This window comes from Coturnix japonica, chromosome 3, assembly GCF_054131305.1.
Source record: "Coturnix japonica strain WE chromosome 3, WE-NBRP24, whole genome shotgun sequence".
Lineage (NCBI taxonomy): Eukaryota > Metazoa > Chordata > Aves > Galliformes > Phasianidae > Coturnix > Coturnix japonica.
In genome coordinates, this window is record NC_140665.1 from 49,115,471 (window position 1) to 49,134,336 (window position 18,866).

General features: G+C 39.6%; 1 protein-coding gene across 23 annotated transcripts in view; it reads left to right on the forward strand.

Moving 5' to 3' along the window:
- Positions 1-18,866, forward strand: part of ARID1B (AT-rich interaction domain 1B) — a 309,844-nt gene that overhangs the window by 24,546 nt on the left and 266,432 nt on the right. For 22 of the 23 annotated variants that reach the window (XM_015858262.3, XM_015858267.3, XM_085541551.1 and 19 more), the window contains exon 2: positions 3,545-3,739. In XM_015858262.3, coding sequence (XP_015713748.2) covers positions 3,545-3,739 — 195 coding nt within the window. Of the gene's footprint in view, positions 1-3,544; positions 3,740-11,336; positions 11,403-18,866 lie in introns of those variants that run through there. The other variant, XM_085541557.1, reaches the window with a different exon arrangement.

Sequence of the window (18,866 nt, forward strand, 5' to 3'; positions counted from 1 at the left end):
TCACTGTCATATTAAATTTTAAAATCACCTCTCCAGTGAAGATGTACTGATTTTTTATTTTTTTATTTTTTTCATGTTTGCAGTTAAGAAACTGAGGCATTACAGTAGGAAGTTTGAGCAGTCTGCCTGTGATCTGCCTGTGGTGGCTGTAGGTCAAATTTTGCTGCAACGTGTAACTTTACAAAACGTCTCCAAATCACATCAAGTACAAAAGTAGTTCAGTTGGTAAATATGAAGCGTTTCTGCATGTTAAATCTGATGACTTCAAGGCAGGGAATGAGGGATGCCTTAAACTGATGTATGTTGAAAATCCGTTGTTTTAGTAATTTGTTCAGCTTTAGGTGAAAACCATGGGAGATGGAGGGTAGGATGCCTCCTCCATAGGGACCATCCAGCGCACGGAGTGACTTGTGTCTTCAGTGGGTTACGTGTAGCAGTTCTCTGATGCTTTGCTCACGCTTAGGTTTCACTCTAGGTTATGTTTTTTTGTGTGTGTGTGTGGTATTTCCAATAATGTGTTCCCCACCTGTGGGCCAGGCCTTCCTGTCTGTGCCTGAGCATGCCCAGGTGTGTACAATGCTGAGTTGGTCTTAGCGTTGCTGTTATGACCGTCTGCCTCCTTGAGCTTCTCAGGACAAGAAAACAAGAGGGCTAAGATGGACCGTCCTTCTCTTCCATGGCTTTGAATCCTGTTACTTAGTAGCAGAGTCTTACTCTTCCACCTAATGATGATGATCCAGAGGACTTTATTATACTACTTCTTACTGTTTACAGGAGACTATGAAGGGAACAAGCAGCATTAGTAGCAAAGGCAGATCTCTCTGGCTTGTCCTGCCCTTTGATTCTGCTGTATCTCTGGCAGTGTCCAGAGCAAGCTCTGAGTGTGCCCAGGTTACTCCTCGCTCAGGTCCTTGTTACTTGCATCTGGTGACTACAGTATGGCACAGGTCACCTACAGGCCCCAGTGACTGGAGCTCTTTCTGAGTTGTTATCTCACCAGAGGAAAGGAGGATAGGCTCTCCAGAGTAGGACAGGGAGGGGTGAGAACTGAAGAGAGACGGAGGGCTGGGGAGAAGAAAGGAGAGAAAAGGGTGGAATGTCAGAGAAGCTCACTCCCAGACCACCTAATGGACAAGCAGAAAACCTCCACTGCTTGGAGGTCACTGGTTCCGGTGGATGAAGACTATCCAGCCTGTATTAATTTAACCTCCTGACCTTGTTTCTCCTCTTCAGCTCTTTCTGCCCCAGTTCTGTCTTCACTGCTTTTTTTTTTTTCTTTCTTTCTTTCTTTTTTTTTTTTTTAAAACTGTTGTCCTTTCTTTGTCTAGTGAATTTCAAGCCACCTCTTTATACCTCTTATCTCCTTTTATCTGGTCTCACTGTGCTCTGCAGCTTGCACTCTGTTTTTCCTCCCCTCCTAAGAAGCCATGAAGTTCAGGGATTCTTACAGGGGGTACATATCTTGTATTTCTCTAAAATCCAGTGTTACCCTGGCAAATTAAAATCCTCTGTCCCAAAGCATGGTATTCAAGTGGTATTTTTAAGTATTTTATGTAAGAACATAAATGATGTATTCTTCTGTGACCTCATTCTAAGACATAGCTGAACAGTTTCAGTTGAATTTTCCAGAGAATTTCAGCCTCAGGCATACATATGGCCTGGAAAATTTCAGCCTAAATGCTTGAAGATTGGCAAGGTTTATGTGCACCTGAAAATAGTCTTCCTAATGGAAAGTATCAAACTGTTTTAGCTGTAATTATCTGCATTGTTTTGTAGTTCTGTTTAAGTATCAGGTGTGGAGCAGAAAATATTACACTCAAAACTAATGAGAATTTGAGTAGATGCTGTTACAGGAAGTGAGACAGAGAAACAGTGTCCAGGGTCAGAAGATGGTTGCAATAAGCAGCACTGTTAGGCTTTGTGAGCATCTTATGAAGGAAACCCAAAACTTTCATTAAGCAAGGATTTATGTGTGAGGAGAGGAATACAACAGGTGATATGCTAGAGTGAACATTAAAACGCAGAAATAAACACACGTTGAGTATATTGGCCTGCAGAAAGGAAATATAACTTGTTCCCTGGGAGCCTATAAGAAGGCATCTCTGGTTCATCTTCCGAGCCCTTACATGGGTCTGTTTTCAGTTCAGAGTCATGAGTGGTGCATGATGGTCAAAGAAAAGCCGAGTGTGTTGCTAGGGATCAGGTGGCCTAAAGTGGTTTGGGAACCATTGATTTTTAAAAGTGTGAAATATAAATAGTAAATTACCCAGGGATGTTTAGTGGTGAAAAATAGAAACTTCAAATCCGGCCACAAAAAAAAAAAAAAGGCCAAATAATAAAGGGAAAATTGCTGAGTAATAGTTAGCCAAAATTAGAACTGAATGTGCAGTTTGCTGTGGTGGCAAAAAAAAAAAAAAAAAAAAAAGAGCAGTCCACTTCTGAAATGAATGGAGCTGTCATATGAGAATGAGGTTACGGTTTCCACCAACGCAGATGTAGTGTGACTGCATTTGGAAAACTGCTTTTTTTGGTCACGTTGCTCACAAATAGGTATTTGTAGAGATGGGGGAAAAGGGTGAAAAAAGCGAGAAGTTTTGAGGTCTTCACTTTCAAGGAAGAAGTAGTAAGAACAACATGTTGTTTGTTGAGTGTGACTAGCTTAGAGGGGATATACCTGTCTGTATTGGGAGGAATTAAGAAACAGTGGCCATATAAACAACGCAGTGCTTCTGCAGTTGAAGAAGTTTGGTGTTTTTTTCTGGTTCAGTTAGTTCTCAGTAATAAAACAGGAGAGTAATTGCACACACTGGTTGACACCCATCTTGAAACTGTTAAGGTGCTTGGTAAGTCTGGCCAAAAAGTCTAAAAATAAAACTTCCCCTCGCCCTCCGTAAGTGATTTCAGTTCGGATTCTCTGAAGTCTATTAAAAAGGCAAATAAACGTCCATGTAAATTGTGGGTTATGACTTACCTTATGATCTGGAAACTTACTAATGCACATGCTAGCGATATGAGAGCACTGAAATACAGCATTCTGTATGCATTGCACTTTTTGGGAAGTTCCTTTTCTTTACGTTTTCCCTTTTCCTCAAGGAAAGCAAACAGACACTTTCACAAGTTTGAATTACTTGCCCATTAGTTATATCTCTCTTGACAGACATTCTTTTATGTATGTTTACACACTGAAGTCAGTGTACAACAGGCTACTTAATTGTTTTGTAAGCTGGAATTTATTGGGTAATTACTAGACCCGTCTTTTTGGATGTGAGAGATAAGGTCTCAATTTGACTCTGTAGTTCATTTTATTTATTTTTAAATGTAACAGAAGTCCCAGACTCACGATTCAGAAACTCATCCAATTAATGGAAGCCATAGTATGGTACTTCGCCTGTTTATATGTCAAATCTGTTTTTGATGTATTTGAAAGAAGGATATAAAAGCATTGAGAAAATGCTTGCATTATTTTGTCGCAGCGAGCATGACTGTTCTGACCTGTTTCTTCCAGCGTTTCTAAACTAGTTTTTTTGCTTGTGTTCGTTAACAGGGCAGCCCAATGGATCCAATGGTCATGAAGAGACCCCAGCTATATGGCATGGGCAATAACCCTCACTCCCAGGCGCAGCAGAGCAGCCCCTACCCCGGGCAGTCCTACGGCCCTCCTGGCCCCCAGCGCTACCCAGTGGGGATGCAGGGACGAGCCCCAGCAGCCATGGGAGGAATGCAGTATCCGCAGCAACAGGTTTGTGGAAGGCTTTTCTCTGCTCCTTTCATTTCTCTGCTTTCAGACTTTGTGGTAGTACCGAGGGGTGCAAGGACAACATTCAGAGATAAGCACGTCTCCTCCAGAAGGAGGGTGAGAGGCTGTTTTAAAAGTAAATATCTTGTGTTGATGGTGGAAATGTTTTCTGAAACTCCATACAGTCACATAAGATCTTAGTGTCTTGCTAGTATCTTTTTGGAGAGAGCAATGTGTCAAACACCATCCATTTTCTTTTTTCTCAGTTGACGTCACGTAGCCTTGTGTATTTACTTTATATATTTTTAATTCTCTCTGGTTCAGGTTTATTTATCTGTAAGATGAAAACCTAGAACTGACATTAGCACAGTGAGGCTAGTGTCCAGAGCATACACATTTATGTCAACATATTTGCATATTGATATCAACAGGTTTTTTTTCTTTTTTCTTTTTTTCCCTTCTTCCTTTTGGTAGCAGTTTTCTTTATGTTTTCCTGTTTTTTTTCCCCTGATCAACTCCCGGAGGTCAGCCTGCTTATTGGGTATCAGAGGACATGAGAATATTCTCCAATTCCAGTGGATATCCTTGTTAAGCTGCTTGGGTTTCACTGCTGATGACTTTTAAAACAAAGTCAGTTACAGTGTTCATAATGTGTATACAAAGTAAAATACAGTAGTTGTCTAGAAAGGAAAGAAATGTATCCAGAAGTGGTGTTGTCAGATTTCTACAGTTTTTTTTATTTAGGGTTGTGAGTGTTGGCAATGGGAGTTACAGACTGTTGTGAGCATTGCGAGCTATTACCTTGATGATGGATGGGAAGCAGCATTTTGTTTTGTGCTACAGAATAACTGCAGATCAGTTTATTTTTATGTCATTTGTTGTCAACTGTAGAGAAGAAAATTATGGAGTCCCAGACAGATAGGTGCTTGACTAATTGTAATTACTACTCACCCTCTTGTACAGGATCTTCATCAAGTGATTAGTTAACTAACAGTTTCAAATAGTTGAGCAAATAGTGCCTTTGTCAACAGTTTCCAGTTTTGATCTTTTCTGTTGTTAAATGTTTTCTTGCGAGGAAGAGGTCGTTTCGTTAAGAAATATCAAATGATAGATTTGGTTGCTATCTGAACACAGCGCAGTATTTTATCAGTCGTACGGGAGGAAAAACTGGAAGAAGACGGTTTTCTGTGTGGCTGCAGCCAAATAAAGTTATTAAAACATATTTTTAATTTTAAAATGAGTTATTCTGTGCTCTGTGGAGATGAGTGTTGAATTTTCACTTCATTTGCTAATTGCTTGATAATTGTAAATTATCCATCAGCAGGCAGTGACCTGGCATAGCGATTGGCTGCCGGCCCTATCTGTCTTCTAACAGCATTAATGTAATTGGCTGAGCAGCGGCACAGTTCTGAGCACTAATGCTCTTTGGGGAAAAAGTGAGAGGATAATTATGACATTGAATTTTTATTGAACGGACATCACCACCTAGGCATGATTTTGTTTTGGACTGCCTCCAAAGACTCGCGTGTTCGGTTTGTGAACCTCTAATGATCTGAATCCAGCTCTTTTCATATTGCTCATACATTACCACCTTTCTACAAAGGATAAAAATGCAGGAATGCAGGTTTGTAAATTGAATTGCCAACTTACCAGCTGAGTGGTAAGTTGTCTTTGGCACAGGATGCCACAGTTTGATTCCTGGCTGGATTTTTACTCCTGTGACATGAATATTAAATAAGGAGAGCCTAGCTATGCTTGTTAAAATCGTCTGCGTAGCACGTGCCTACTTCTAGATGTAATATATACAAAAGAAATAATATTGCAAAAGTTTCTGAAGATGAATCTCAGCACATTTTGAAAACTGTTGTCCTTTAAGGTCTCGCAATGAGTTAATGAAAACCACAAGGGACTTATGAAAAAGTGATTTGTTAAAAAAAAATACTGGGCCCTTAAAATATATCTTTTTATTTATTTTATTTTTTTTAACTGAAGTATCATGCCAAAAGGGCATTGGGTAGGTGGATTATGAGAGCGGAAGTGTCACACTGTAGGAAGGCAGGGAAACATTTATGAGGGAGGTTGTTCTTATTTTAAGCTGTACGTTGCTGTTGCCCAAAGATAGCTGGGGTTGTCAGTTCCGTTTCCTTGGATGAAACTAGCAGGCTCTTTGTTAGGCTGTGAAGATATCTGCATTTTCAAGACTTTTAAAATGTTAGTCTGGCTCTTTGTCAGTCAGTGCCAGTGCTTGAGGTGAGAGCTGTGGAACTTGATGGATTTTAACTTGGAGGCACTGCTGCAGGACAGTGCAAATGGAGAAGCAGATGAAAAACAACACCATAGTGATCCATCTAAAATTAAGGAAATGTTGGGAATGAAGATAATTGCCCAGATGAAGGTAGCTGGTGTATGTCATGCTGCAGCAGGGAATGGTGTATTCCTGTTGGAAGCCTAGTGCTGCAGCCCAGAAGTGCAGGAGAGACTCATGAAGAAGGGAGGCCTCTGGCAAAGAACAATTAAATAGATGAGGAAAAGGTGAAGCGTTGTCAGGTGCAGCCATCCTGTCTGCCTGCAGTATGGGTGTTAGCATAGCCTGCTAACCTGTTGAAAAAGCCATCTCTGCGTAGTGCTGTAAGCATTCTCCTAGGACTTCTTCTTTGTCTCCTAATGGTAGAATCATACAATTGTTAAGGTTGGAGAAGACCGCAAAGGTCATCTACTCCAACTGTCACCTCATCATTACTGTACCCACTAAACTATGTTCTAGGCATGCTCAATACTAAACAAGAAGGTGCAAGCAAGACCCAAATTTCCTTAGAATTCTGTGTCAGGGTGTTGAAGAAAGTGTGGAAAGTATAGGCTATGTTCTATGCAGTGGCTACAAACAGTGCTATGAAGAGAGAAAAAAGATCTTCTAAAGCTTTTCAACTTGGAATGAATCTCTCAGGAGTTAATGAATAGAATCCACATAACAAAACACTGCATTTTTTGCATTATTAATCTAACTAAGGATAAAAGGCTGGTGTGTGTGTGTGTACACATACAGGAAAGAAAAGTAGAGCTGTTACAACGACTTGGTTACCTCTTTCTTCCTAACACTTGACAGCAAGGATCCAGAATGAGCATGTGAAGATGCATGATAGCCTGTTGCAACACAATGCTTAGCAATTTGGAGTGCCACAGGGTTCTGTCAGATGTTAAGGGCACATCCAGTTAATTCAGTATCAGTAAATATGTAAGGCATTTGGACTGATTTCTGTAAAATTGTCTCAATGGCTAAGGAGATTAAAAATGAAATGATTTTCTAAGAGTATGTGCATATAGGCTAGTATAAGAAAGGAAGCTATTACTGGAAGAATAATACATTTTATTTATAGGATACAGACTTGACAGCATGTCTCTCTTTTGGCAGTAGGTGATATTTGTGGTCAATGAATTACTTAACAAATGCGACTTCTTAATGCTATTGGAAAGCGTAGTTTTTCTTTTCTTCCCTCTCTATTCATTGAGTGGAGAGGGGAAGGGGGAGGCAAGGAAGAGCTGGCAGCAAGTTCACCTGTGTCTATGTTGTCGGTTTTCAACATGATAGAAGCACAAGTTGTAACAAGGCCAGAGTTGGCTTCTCAGGGTTTTAAAATGCTGGTTTTGTGTTTAAATCTCAGTATTGCTACCTCATGTACTCTTTCTCCTGTTTTGCATCGGAGGAATGTGGTTTTTAGGATTCACAGCACTCCTTTCCCAGGACATGAGGGAGATAACAGTACAGAGATAACAACAGAAAACAAAAACATCCTTTCAGGTTTAACTTCTAAACTTTAATGTGTTTCTTGGCATTGTAAAGAGGTGATGTGAAAATTAAGAGTGTGCAGGAATACTTAGCACCAGCTTACTGAAGGTGTAGTTTTGCACTGTATTTCGTTCCAGAGTGAATAACAAGGTCTAAGTATAAAGACAGTAATTTCCTTTTCATTCATATTCCCCACCTTTTGTATCTTCAGCCAAGCCAGTTGTGATGCCCTAATTATTTGGCTCTCCATTTTTTAAATTCTGATGCCCTTTGAAAGTGTTTCTGAGCTCCTGTGCTGTGCTTGGGGAAGTTTCCTGACATTTCATAGAAACATTTGCGCTGAGTAAAAATACCAAAGTCTATCTATAAAAAGAAAGGTTTTCAGCTGTCAATAGCAGGTAACACTTCGGTTTGTGCCGAATTTCATTAAGGTTAAAAATCAGCTCCTTGAAATATGAATGGACAGGTTTTGGATGTTTGCAGCAAAGTGTGAAGGCTTGGATTTAAGAATGTGTTTGAAAGAATTGAGTAGCATGGTTGTGTCTGTTTGATCAGATGATTGTTGCCTAATTGATTTTATTTTTGTTTAGGATGCATTAAAAATTCTTGTGTACGTGATGGACTGGAACAACTCAGTGTGTAAATAGGATTGTGCTGCTATAACACATAGTAAATTCCTTTATGAAGGATAGTTGCATGGATTTGTACAATAGCCATTCCTAATAGCTATTTAAAATACAGTATTTCAATACTTCTTCATTTCATTACTGGCTATGTGCTAGTCGGAGAGGTCTGAGCCTGATTGCCCTGAGGGTTGAGCATCAGTCTGTTTTTTCTTTTTCACTGTATAAACACTGTAGAGACAAAGCGTGCTACTTTATTTGTCCTTTCACATTTCTGGTGTTCTTGGTTTGCAGAATGTAAGCCTGTTTTTATTTATTTTTGAGGATGAAGTCTGGAAAACTTGCTGCTGCTTCTTGTTGGTGGTGTTTGGGTTTTTTTTTGATGTCTTATATGACAGGTTTCAACTTGGAGTAACTTTTTTTTTGAAGGTACGGGGAAGTTTTATAAAACCTCCGGGAATGTGCCGCAAGGATTTATTGTAATGGAAACTGCAAGTCAACCAGAACTATAGCAGCACCAATGTGATTACCTCATTTAGGAATGGGTTTACAGTCCTCATATTGGGTAATGTCCCAGATTGGAAATGTCGACTTTACGCCAAGGAAATCAATTGACTGTTGGCTTGGCAGGTAGTTTTAAAGCTAGCAAGCACAAATGTGTTTACTGTTTGGTGGCTGGTTGTATGTGTTACTTTCTGAAATCGTTTTTATTCCTGAAGATTGAAATATGCCAAGAAAATGCGTCTGACTGTTTCGCAGTGAACTGGTAACGTAAATGTAGTGCGTGTGTACAGTGAATGCTAGTCAAGTGATACATTTGTTGTCTTGTGTGTGTAACTGCCTTCATGGGCTAAATGTAAAGAATACTGAATAGATTGCAGTTTTTTGTGCTCCTAAGCAGCTTTTAGCACGGATGATGTCGGTATTGGTTAAGGGAGCAGATATACAATATAAGCAGGATTTTAGTTCCTTAGCCTATTTATTTTGCAGAGATGGAGAATGAACCAATGTGATTGGATATCAAAAACAACCAGCAGAGGACAAAATACTAAGATGCATTGTCTTTTTTGCGGTCTGATAGCTGCATTTCATACATGTACATAAGAAGAGTTTGTAAAGCTTTGATCATCACGTACTTCAGAATGTTCTCCCCCTTTCCCCCCCCCCCCCAAGTATTTTTGTTCAATTTGCTGTAGGTGTGATTATATTGTTTTATTTTGTTTTGCTTTTTCTCTTGGATATTAAGTTGAGGCTCTCATTAATAGCCTATGGGCCTTCTTAGTAATTCCTGGAAAGCAGAGTCTGAAACTCTTAACGGTGAATCTTCTTCCACTATCTTCTATTAATAACACGTAAATATTTTGAGTTCGTAATAATTTCTCGTAGCATTTTTTTCAGGGATGTCTCTGCTGTTCTGTCAGATAAACTGGCAGCAAAAAAAACAACAACTAAAAAACAACTAAATAAAGCGACTCCTTCCTTTAATAAATCGGAGAAAGGAACAAGTAGACAAGAAGTCACAGCTATTTGTCTTCCTTGTAAGGAACGGGGCTTGTAATGATCAGGTGTTAATAATGGCAAAGAACAGTTGGTCTTCTTTATCGTGTAATGAAATGGGGCTTTACAGTTTTAGATTTCAGAAAATGCTAAATACTATTGCCTGTGCAGACTGCAGGAAAATGTTTAGTGTGGTTCTTTCTTTTGGATATACTAAGCCTCATTGACTAAATTGAAAAAAAAGGCTGCCGCTTTAGTTTGCGGCAGCGTAAGGCTTTATGTTGTATTGTCTCCATTAGAATTATCCCTTCCATTGAGTGCGATTCCCTCTGTAGAGGGAGGTGAGCACAGATTACAGATAATCACAGAATCAAATTTGACATAAGTTTCATGTCTTTCTGGTAGCTTAACTCTTCATCTTAATGCTGGTCATCTGAGATTGTTTACCGAAGAAAATCCCTGAAGTAGCGGAATTGCATTATTATGGTAAATAGAAACATTTCAGCAGCTTCTATCATTTCTTTGAAATGGTTCTGAAAAAACATAGGTCGAAAAGTAAAAAAAAGAACTGATCCTTCATCTGCTGATAGACTGCCTGGAAATGAGACAGGGTCAATGCTTTTGTCTGCTCACTTACTGATGTTCAGTAAATGCTAATTTTTACATCTGTCCTGTAGTAAATGGCCGTGTTTCGTCTACATTTATATAGAAAGCGTGTCACAATCATCAGCACACTACGGCAAATAGAAAGATATTTTTGTTACTGCTAAATGATTGTACTTCATGTTGAATACTTAATAGCTGTAATCGCATTTGCTGTTCTGCTTGGAAGTGGGGCCACGAGTGAGGGGAAGAAGCAAAGCCTGTGGGTTGGTCCTTTGAAAACAGTTGCTGTTATGGAAGCAGTGGTTATTTTGTTGTTGAGACATTTGCTTACTGAAAGTATTAACTGTCAGCCTAAATTGGATTTAGAGAGGGAATAAATTTTGGTCATCAGAAGTGAGAGAACAGAGTGGGTGTTTGCTGTTGCACCAGCAAGATACGAAACCATTTACTTGTGAACATTTCATTTTACATGGCAGCACCAGACATGAGTTTATTTACATTTGAAATAAAAAAAGCATTATGCTTTAAGAAGAGTCTGCTGCATTACTCTATTCAACAGCTGCCATGCACAGACTGTGCCAGGAGGAGTAATTAACTGTTACTCTTAATAGTATATTCATAGTAGTTTTCTGTTAATAGTATTCATCAAATAATACACAAATAATCATCAAATAATAGTTTGCATTCCAAACTACCAAAATTTACACCCAAACCCATCACGCACACATGAGGATTTTTGCAACCATACTTTCTGTAGCGTCCCTGGGGGGGCAACTCAGCATTTCTTGGGAAGTCTTGATATAAGTTTCTCAGAAGATAATATCAGTTGCCCATAAATTTGATCTTGGCTTAGAGGATGCAAGGGAGGCAGTAGAATTTCTTTTTTAAAAACAGGGAGTATGTTTCCCACTGCTGAAAACAGGGCTAAAGATAAGAAGGTGGAGCCTGCCTGAAGTCAGTGGGAAGCTTCCTGTGACTTCAGCAGAGCCATTATTTCCTCAGATTCTACATAGTTGGAGTTATTGGGTGAACAGTCTTGGGTTGATAGCAGCATAGGCAGAATCAACCACATAAACACTGCAAACACTTAACCCTGTGTTTCACAATGAAACACAGGTCAGCATCCTTCGCTCTGGTGACTGTGGGATGGAAGCAGGTAACTTTCTTCTTGGGAGAACAGACCTTTCAAAAATACCTGATGTTTCAGGAGTTCAAAATCAAACTCGGTGCTACCAGCTATGCTAGTTTTGCTTTTTTTATAAACTGAAATTTGTTACATTTACCATCAGATAAAAGTATGTTAAAGGCTGTTGTAAATGTACCGTTTTCTTAAGTGTCATGAAAAACTGAAAGCATTTTTCATGCCTTTTTTTTTTGTGTGTCCATTTTAAATAACATGGATCTCATGTTCATGTTAGTATAATCAAAGCTTGCTCATTAACATGCTTCAGTGTTTTATCACCTAAAGCATTAAGCTTTTTGTGGGGACAGCTGAACTATAAAATCTATTATAAAGAAAAAAATCTTCAAAAAGCTTAAACTACTAACATACTCCTTAGGTCACTTTTTCTAAAGCCAATTGTATTGCCTCTTATGATAGTACTAACTAGAGGCATATAAAGATCCTTGTGTAAATACTTTAATCTTTTGGTCTTTCACTGTTTTTCAAGAACAATGAAAGAAGGGTTTAAGAACTTAAGGAATAACTTAAAGCTACAGCTCGTTCCATTTCTGTAGGCTTTTATTCCTCTCTTACCTTGTGTGACCCCATTTTTGGGTGCTTCTCTGGTATTCGGGCTTTTTATTCCTTGCTTTGCTTGGAATAGAAAAACGTGTTAAATGCTCGCATTGTTAAATGCTCACATTCGAGCTGGTAAGTGTTTGATCTCTGAAGCTTATAATGCATTTTGGAGGTGTGGAAAAGGAGTGAGGAGGAAATCAGTGTCTTCTATTTTTTGTGAGCTTGATCCTTTTCCTCTTCTGAGTATTGTTACCTAATGCCTTTTGCATTCATGTGTTAAGAGCAAGCGCATAACATAGTAATTTAGCGAGCGAGCAATATTAAAAAGCATATTTGCATCTTATGTTCAAACATGCCTTTGGGAAAGTGTGTGAATTTGGCTTTGTAGCGTATGTCAAAGGGACAAATTACACTTGGTATTAGTATGTTTCACAAAGCAATGATGAAGAGATTTCTGCTTATTTCTTGGCAAACTGTAATATAGCTTGTCTTTTGAGACACAAATCCAATCAAAATAAACAAGGTTTATATAGCCACTTAGGAAGATGTTGTTTTAATTACAGAAGAGACATTACTTATCTTGAGTCTACGTACATGTTTGTTTTACAGGCCTGAATGCATGCTTTAGAGTACAGGTTAACAAAACTGCCTTGTTCTTTGCACTGGGTCACCTCTATCTCTAAACTCTGTTCTTCTGTGCAAGTGGTGTTCAGTAAAAATAAGGAGGTGAGAATTGATGCCAAAAACACTTCGAATGTGTGTGTGGAGGAAGAAGCATGGAGTTCCTCAGGAAGCATTTCTGCTGCTTGAAGCAGTTCAGGAATGCCACTGTGTCTCTGTGCTCCTGCTCCTGACTTTCTCATCTGGCAGAACAGAATTTGGTGTTTTCTAACTCTTCCAGCTTACTGGAGAGTATTTAAATGATGTGTATTGACTGGCTGATATTTTTTCTCATTGGTTTTGTTTTATTACTGGTTGGCAAAACTGAAGAGTATCAGAGGCCAAAGTATCCCTCCACAGATTTGGGAAGTGTGTACTTAATAGATTTATGGTCCTTTTATGTTTGAAAAGTTGTAGAGAGGAAACTATCGTTTTAAAAATCAGCCTTAAGTTTTGCAGAAAAATATACTTGAGACCTTGTGGAAAACCTTCTTGATGTTAGGAGAGCAGGCAGGTGGTTTTTCAGTCCTTTGGGGTGATGCTGGGAGAAATCCCACATATCCTTCTCAAACGGAAGATTGTTTTATGACCTGAGTAAATGGTGAAGAGTAGATTCAGTAAATGCCAAGTCTGTGTGGATACTTGGCCTTCCTTTTTTCACATTACAGGAGACGTAATGTTTTCTAATGTCACTTTAGGCCCATAACTCAGGAGTTACAAGCGGAATATAACCGCAAAAAGTAATTTAAAAATAACCGGGACAAGATTATATATTCTTTGGGTGTAGGCTTTTCTTTGTTCTTTCTCTTTCTGGTTCTGTCATCTCGTTTTTATCTTTCATATATGTAAGTGTCTATAAATATGCCCCTTTCCTTGGCATGCATTCTGAACCTGTAGAACAAAATAAAAACCTGACTAAATATCACAGCCCGGTGTTCGTATGAGTTGCTGCTTTGTTGTTTTTCTTTAACTGGAGTTGCCTTAGATTTGTAGGAGCTCTGAAACTTCTGCGCTCTGTCAAACTGGTTTAAAAAAAAATAGCCCAGAGGATAAAAATTAGTTATTGTTACGAAACCTTGTTGTAAGGCTGTTGTTTATAAGAACATGGGAAGATGCACACTCCGCGCAGTGTTTTGCTTAGTGTGGAAAACATGTTTTTACTTGAGAAGTATTTCTTATACATGGGCTTGATCTCATGTGTTCAGCTTGCGGCCGTAGGCAGAAATGGTTGTGCCCCAAATCCTTGCATGTAATAAAGTTGTGCCCTCAAGATTTATAAAATATTTGCTGAAAGAAAGGATGAAACCTTTTGGCACTTGTTAATCCTGTAGTAATAAAATGCTATCGATAGCTTTTTACTGAGTTGTGGTTTTACCGAGCACTTTTTATTGTCTGTGAGAGGCAAAATTTCGCTAGATAGTACCGGGAATCTCTGAAGTAGACGGTGCTAAGTCTTAACTAGCGGACTTGGGTGAAAATCAAAAGGGGGAGGGGGCCAGTGGGTAAGTGGTGTCAGCAGCACTAGCACCGATTATGTAAGGAATGATCACCCGCTCTGTGCGCGTGTGTTAATAAAAATGCAGGAGAGCACCTTTCTTGACACAGAGGTTGCTGAAACATCACTGCTGTCTCTTTTTGTAATACTCCTGTGGATGTTTTTGCACAAAGTGGTATCTGTCAGAGCTTGAAATGCTCTTGCGCAGCTCCCTTTGAACAGGTAGCGCAGGACAAGTTCCAGCACATCGTTACCTGACATTGGGCCGCCTACTGCAGGGCTGAGCTGGTGTGCTGAGAGCTTTGCCCGACACTTTGCCATGCGCTTACTGGGCTGCTCATAATTACTGAACTACCATTTTGAATTACAGCTTTCTTCTTTTCTTCCTTCTCTGTTATAGGGAGACAATAGTGGTGGGAAATATCGAGGGTGCTGGAAGAGTTTGTGATTAGCCTGGGGATATTTTTGCACTGAATAATGAGATAAATCTGTACGTTTTCATTGCCATGCTGTCTTTGTTTTTGAAATGCGCTATTTGTTGTTTCCAGTAGTAAGTACTGTTAATCTAGTAATGCACGTGGTGTGGAGTATGTCAAATTACAGATGTTGGGAGTGACGCATCTAAAGGATGCAGTAGGAGTATTATGACTGAGTATTTTTCATCAGAGATACGCTTTATTTGCTATGTTCATGCATTGGGTAAAAGATAGTAGCTAGTGTTGGAATGGTGACTGAATGAAGCGTGGTCTTGTTTTAGCTCAGTTGTGGAGTTCTTTATCTCTGCTGTTATCATCTTGTTTTGCAAATTGAGATATTCAGATTCTGGAACGTGATATTCTGTGAAGATCCTGGTTGTGTTGAAAAAGTAAGAATGAATTGGGTGACAGAGACACCTGAAAGGATGTCCCATAGTTTTTCCTACAGCTGAAGTCAGCATAACTGCTTATTAGAGCGAGGCACAATGGCATATTCGTGTGCCATTACCTTGATGTTTTTTTCTCATCCTTTTTTTTTCCAAGTTACTCTGACCTGGGACAACTTTCTCCATTTAGCTTCAGGTGTGATTAGCCTTGCAAATCTATCAGCTGAGGCAGAGGTTTACTTATTTACCTTTATTGCAATGTTTATATTGTTAGTTACGCTATTTACTTGTGGAGGAAAATATAAGCGAATCCTGAAAGTCTGCAACTAGCTTCTGCACAGAGTTGTGGGCACTTGTTGGTGCTGTGCTTGTTCTCCCCTCTGGGTGAGGAATGGTGATTGCTGGGGGGCAGGGGAGAATAACCCCAGTGCTGCCTGTGAAGCCCTCATTGTGCTGGGGAATGCCACCCCTCGCCCCTTGGTTTCCATAGCTTCAAGTGAAATTTGCCTAAGGTTTTGTGATTCCTGTCAGTTTTGCCTCTGTCACTATGATACAGCCAGTTGCACTGGACTCTTTCTGTGTTAACAGGCAATGGGGTAGAGGTTGCCAGTGCCTAGGCTTCTTGTGGCAAGCTGCTTTGGGGGTTACTTGGTGAAAGCGCCGTGTTTGTTGTTAGCTGATGCATCCCAAAGGGCCACACGTCCCCTTCTGTGTGTGGCAGTCTAGGTAATGTGGTGACAGTAAGCTGTGAGAAAAACATAAGCCTGCCTTACAAGAAATGCATCACCGTGCAAAGATAGAATGGCAGTCATTTTGATGGAGCTGCACCTTGATAGCTATTCAGACAAAGGACTACTGTATGGAGATAAGTGTGGAAGTATAGATCTTAGAGAAAACAATAATCCTTCTCCTGAACAAAGCTGGTGACAGCACGTGCCTGTCTGGACACTGAAGTTCATTCTCTCCATCTGGACTTGGCTCCTTGTCCCATCTTCAGCTGTACTGCTGATGTAGAGTATTACCACGCAGAGTATCGAGGCTGTGACTTCTTATTCCTGGTACAGAAAAGTGGTGGAGTACTTCAGACAGTTTTCAAGGCAGAAGAAATAAGTGGATGAAATCCATGTGGAGGGATTACAGGGCTTTGTAGGAGCTGAACTGCTTTCAAATTGCCCCATCGAGCAGAAAATACACCTAGACAGGCTTTTTCTGACTTAAGGAGAGGAAAGTACAGTTCACACTCTGGAGAACTGGTGGGATTTTGAGAAGATTATGTTCAAGGGACATTCCCGAGTCTCAGAATGTCACATGAAATGGAAGAAAATCAACTTCTCCCCATAGGTAGAAGAAACATAAGCAGCAACCCTAATCCCCATCTTCAAAAGACACTTTTGATGGTCAAGTCTGTCAACTGTTTGGATGAATTCACATCAGTAAGATAGGTTTGTGGTGCTAGCTGTCAGGATGCAGAAGGTTTTTTTTTTTTAAGAGACTTTATCCAATTGGTGTGCTTGAAAAACCTTTTAAGCAGAGCAGAAACCAAGATGAAAGATTCTGGAATTGACCCACTGGTGGGGTGAACCATGCAGCTGAGGAACCGTGGGGGTTTTGGAGAAGCTGGTTATCAACTGTAAAGAGAAGGGAGCTTGCTGGTCTGGGATCCTCCTGGAGGCAAAGGGGCTGTTTGCAGACACCACAGCAGGTGGAAGAACTCCAGACTGGAGCAGAAGGGTGGAGGGTAAAACTAAAGCAAAGGTAGAAAAACGCGCTTTTGCTTTGTGAGCGAAAGTGATCGAGATACTCAGACATGACAGGGAGGGAGAAAACGTACTTAATTGCCTGTACTCTAATGCTGGCAGCCAGGGTAATAAACAAGGGGAGCTGAAATTTCTCATTTGCGATTATAAATTTCATCTACTTGGTATTACTTGAAATCTAGTGGGAAGGTTCACAGGATTGGAATGTTAAAATAAATGGTTATAACCTATTTAGAGAGAATTGAATGAGTAGAAGCGGACGGAAAGTGGTACTCTATATCCAGAGTGATATTATGTATTTCTGAATCACTGAGTACTCAAAAGCAAATGATCTTAAATGTGTCTGAGTTATTGTCCAGGCAGAGAAGGCCTGAGATCAGAGTGCTGGCTGCTAGACACACCTGCAATACAGCAGAAGCTGGATGACCAGAGTTGTGCTGGGGAGGGCAGGGGGAGCAGAGACTGAACCCCTTCTGCTGTCACTATTGAAGCCTTAACTGATTTCTTATAAGAACTGTGTATGTAAAGGCAGGTGACAACTTACCTTGAAATACTGCTTTCAGTGCTGAAGGGCTTAAAGTCAGATGAAGAACTTGATACAGAGCTTCCTTAATTAAGAACCACAGCTTAATTCAACTGTGTTGTATTCAGAAAGATTTGAGCTCAAAAAGGCAAAAATAAATAAATGAAAAAGCAACAATCACGGTTGCGTGTAGATTGGTAGATATATTCTGTACACATGCCAACATGTCTATTAGTTTCAGAGCTTTAGTTACACAAAGATGAGAAATACAAGCTGTTAATGAGCTGAATCAGTTGGGAGAAAGTTTTTTTGTTCAAATTCTATAGGCATCGCTTGGAAATGGCTTAGAAGTATTTTACTAAAAAGAATAATTGAGGAAAAACTTAATTTTTTCCCGCTGTTTCGGTCTCCAGTGTTTGGCAGAACTTAAAAACTGGTAGGAAAAAATACTGTCAGTCCTTGAAGCTATTTCTTGTTTTGTTTAATGATATTTTGAATGTGGATCGAGTTTATTTTAAAGTGGTTTCTTTAGTAATGAAGATCCGTTTTTAAAGAGAGTCAAATTGCTTCAACTATGAATGAGCAGTAATTGTGAATGAAAAAAACGACCTGCTAAGAAATGCTATGTTTACCATTTTTCTAATGTAATAAGTGTGTTAAACTTAAGATCTGAATAAATATTTGTCTTAGTGCATAATTGCTTAAATAAGTGTGTGTGGACACTTAAATGTGTTTTTCTGGTTAGCAAAAAAGCCTGCTGAGCATAGTGGAAAAGCTATAGCTAATAACAAAACAAAATCCAATATTTACCAACCAGTGCTACTAAAGCTTTCTTTAAAAGAGTAACAACAACAAAAAAGGCAAAACGAGATTAGAATATATGACTCATGCCAGATTTTCCTGCTTGCCAATTTAAATAAGGCTGGACTGATACCCAGTACCTTGATTTGAATCAGCACTCTGTGATCTAGGAACTGAACTACAGGTCTCGCTTACAGGATATCTCTTCTGGAAAGCAGTGGCAGAGAAAGCTTTGAAGGTCGTGGTAGATAACCTGTCGAATGCAGGTTTCTTCTTGTGCAATCCTGCAGTTTAAAAGCATTAATATGATATTTGGCTGAGTAAAAGAAAGTGATACTGGAAAACTGAATCTGGTTTTGGGTCCTTCCTAGTGGCTTTTGGAGGTGGAACGTAGACAGAGAGCTACAATGGCTTCAGTGAACTGGGCGACATTGTCCATCATTATGAGATCCCAATAACTAAATATCCGTCTAGTCTGGGAAATGAGTGATTCAGATCTGTTGACCTGAATCTTCATATATCTAAATCTGTGGAACAAGTTTAAAAATAATTATTCAGTCCAGCTTTCAAGCATGGACTTTGCTTTCACAGGCAAGGAAAACACACTGACTGGAAAACTATGGCCACATGCAGGAGCTGTGTGAGGCATGCTGTCTCCTTCAGATATAACAGGATATCTCCATATGATCAAAAATAGCTCCAGAAGACCTGAAAATAAGCTTGGTCTACAAAGTGTGAAGTGATGTATATGTGAAATCACTTTCTTACTACATTATTGCAG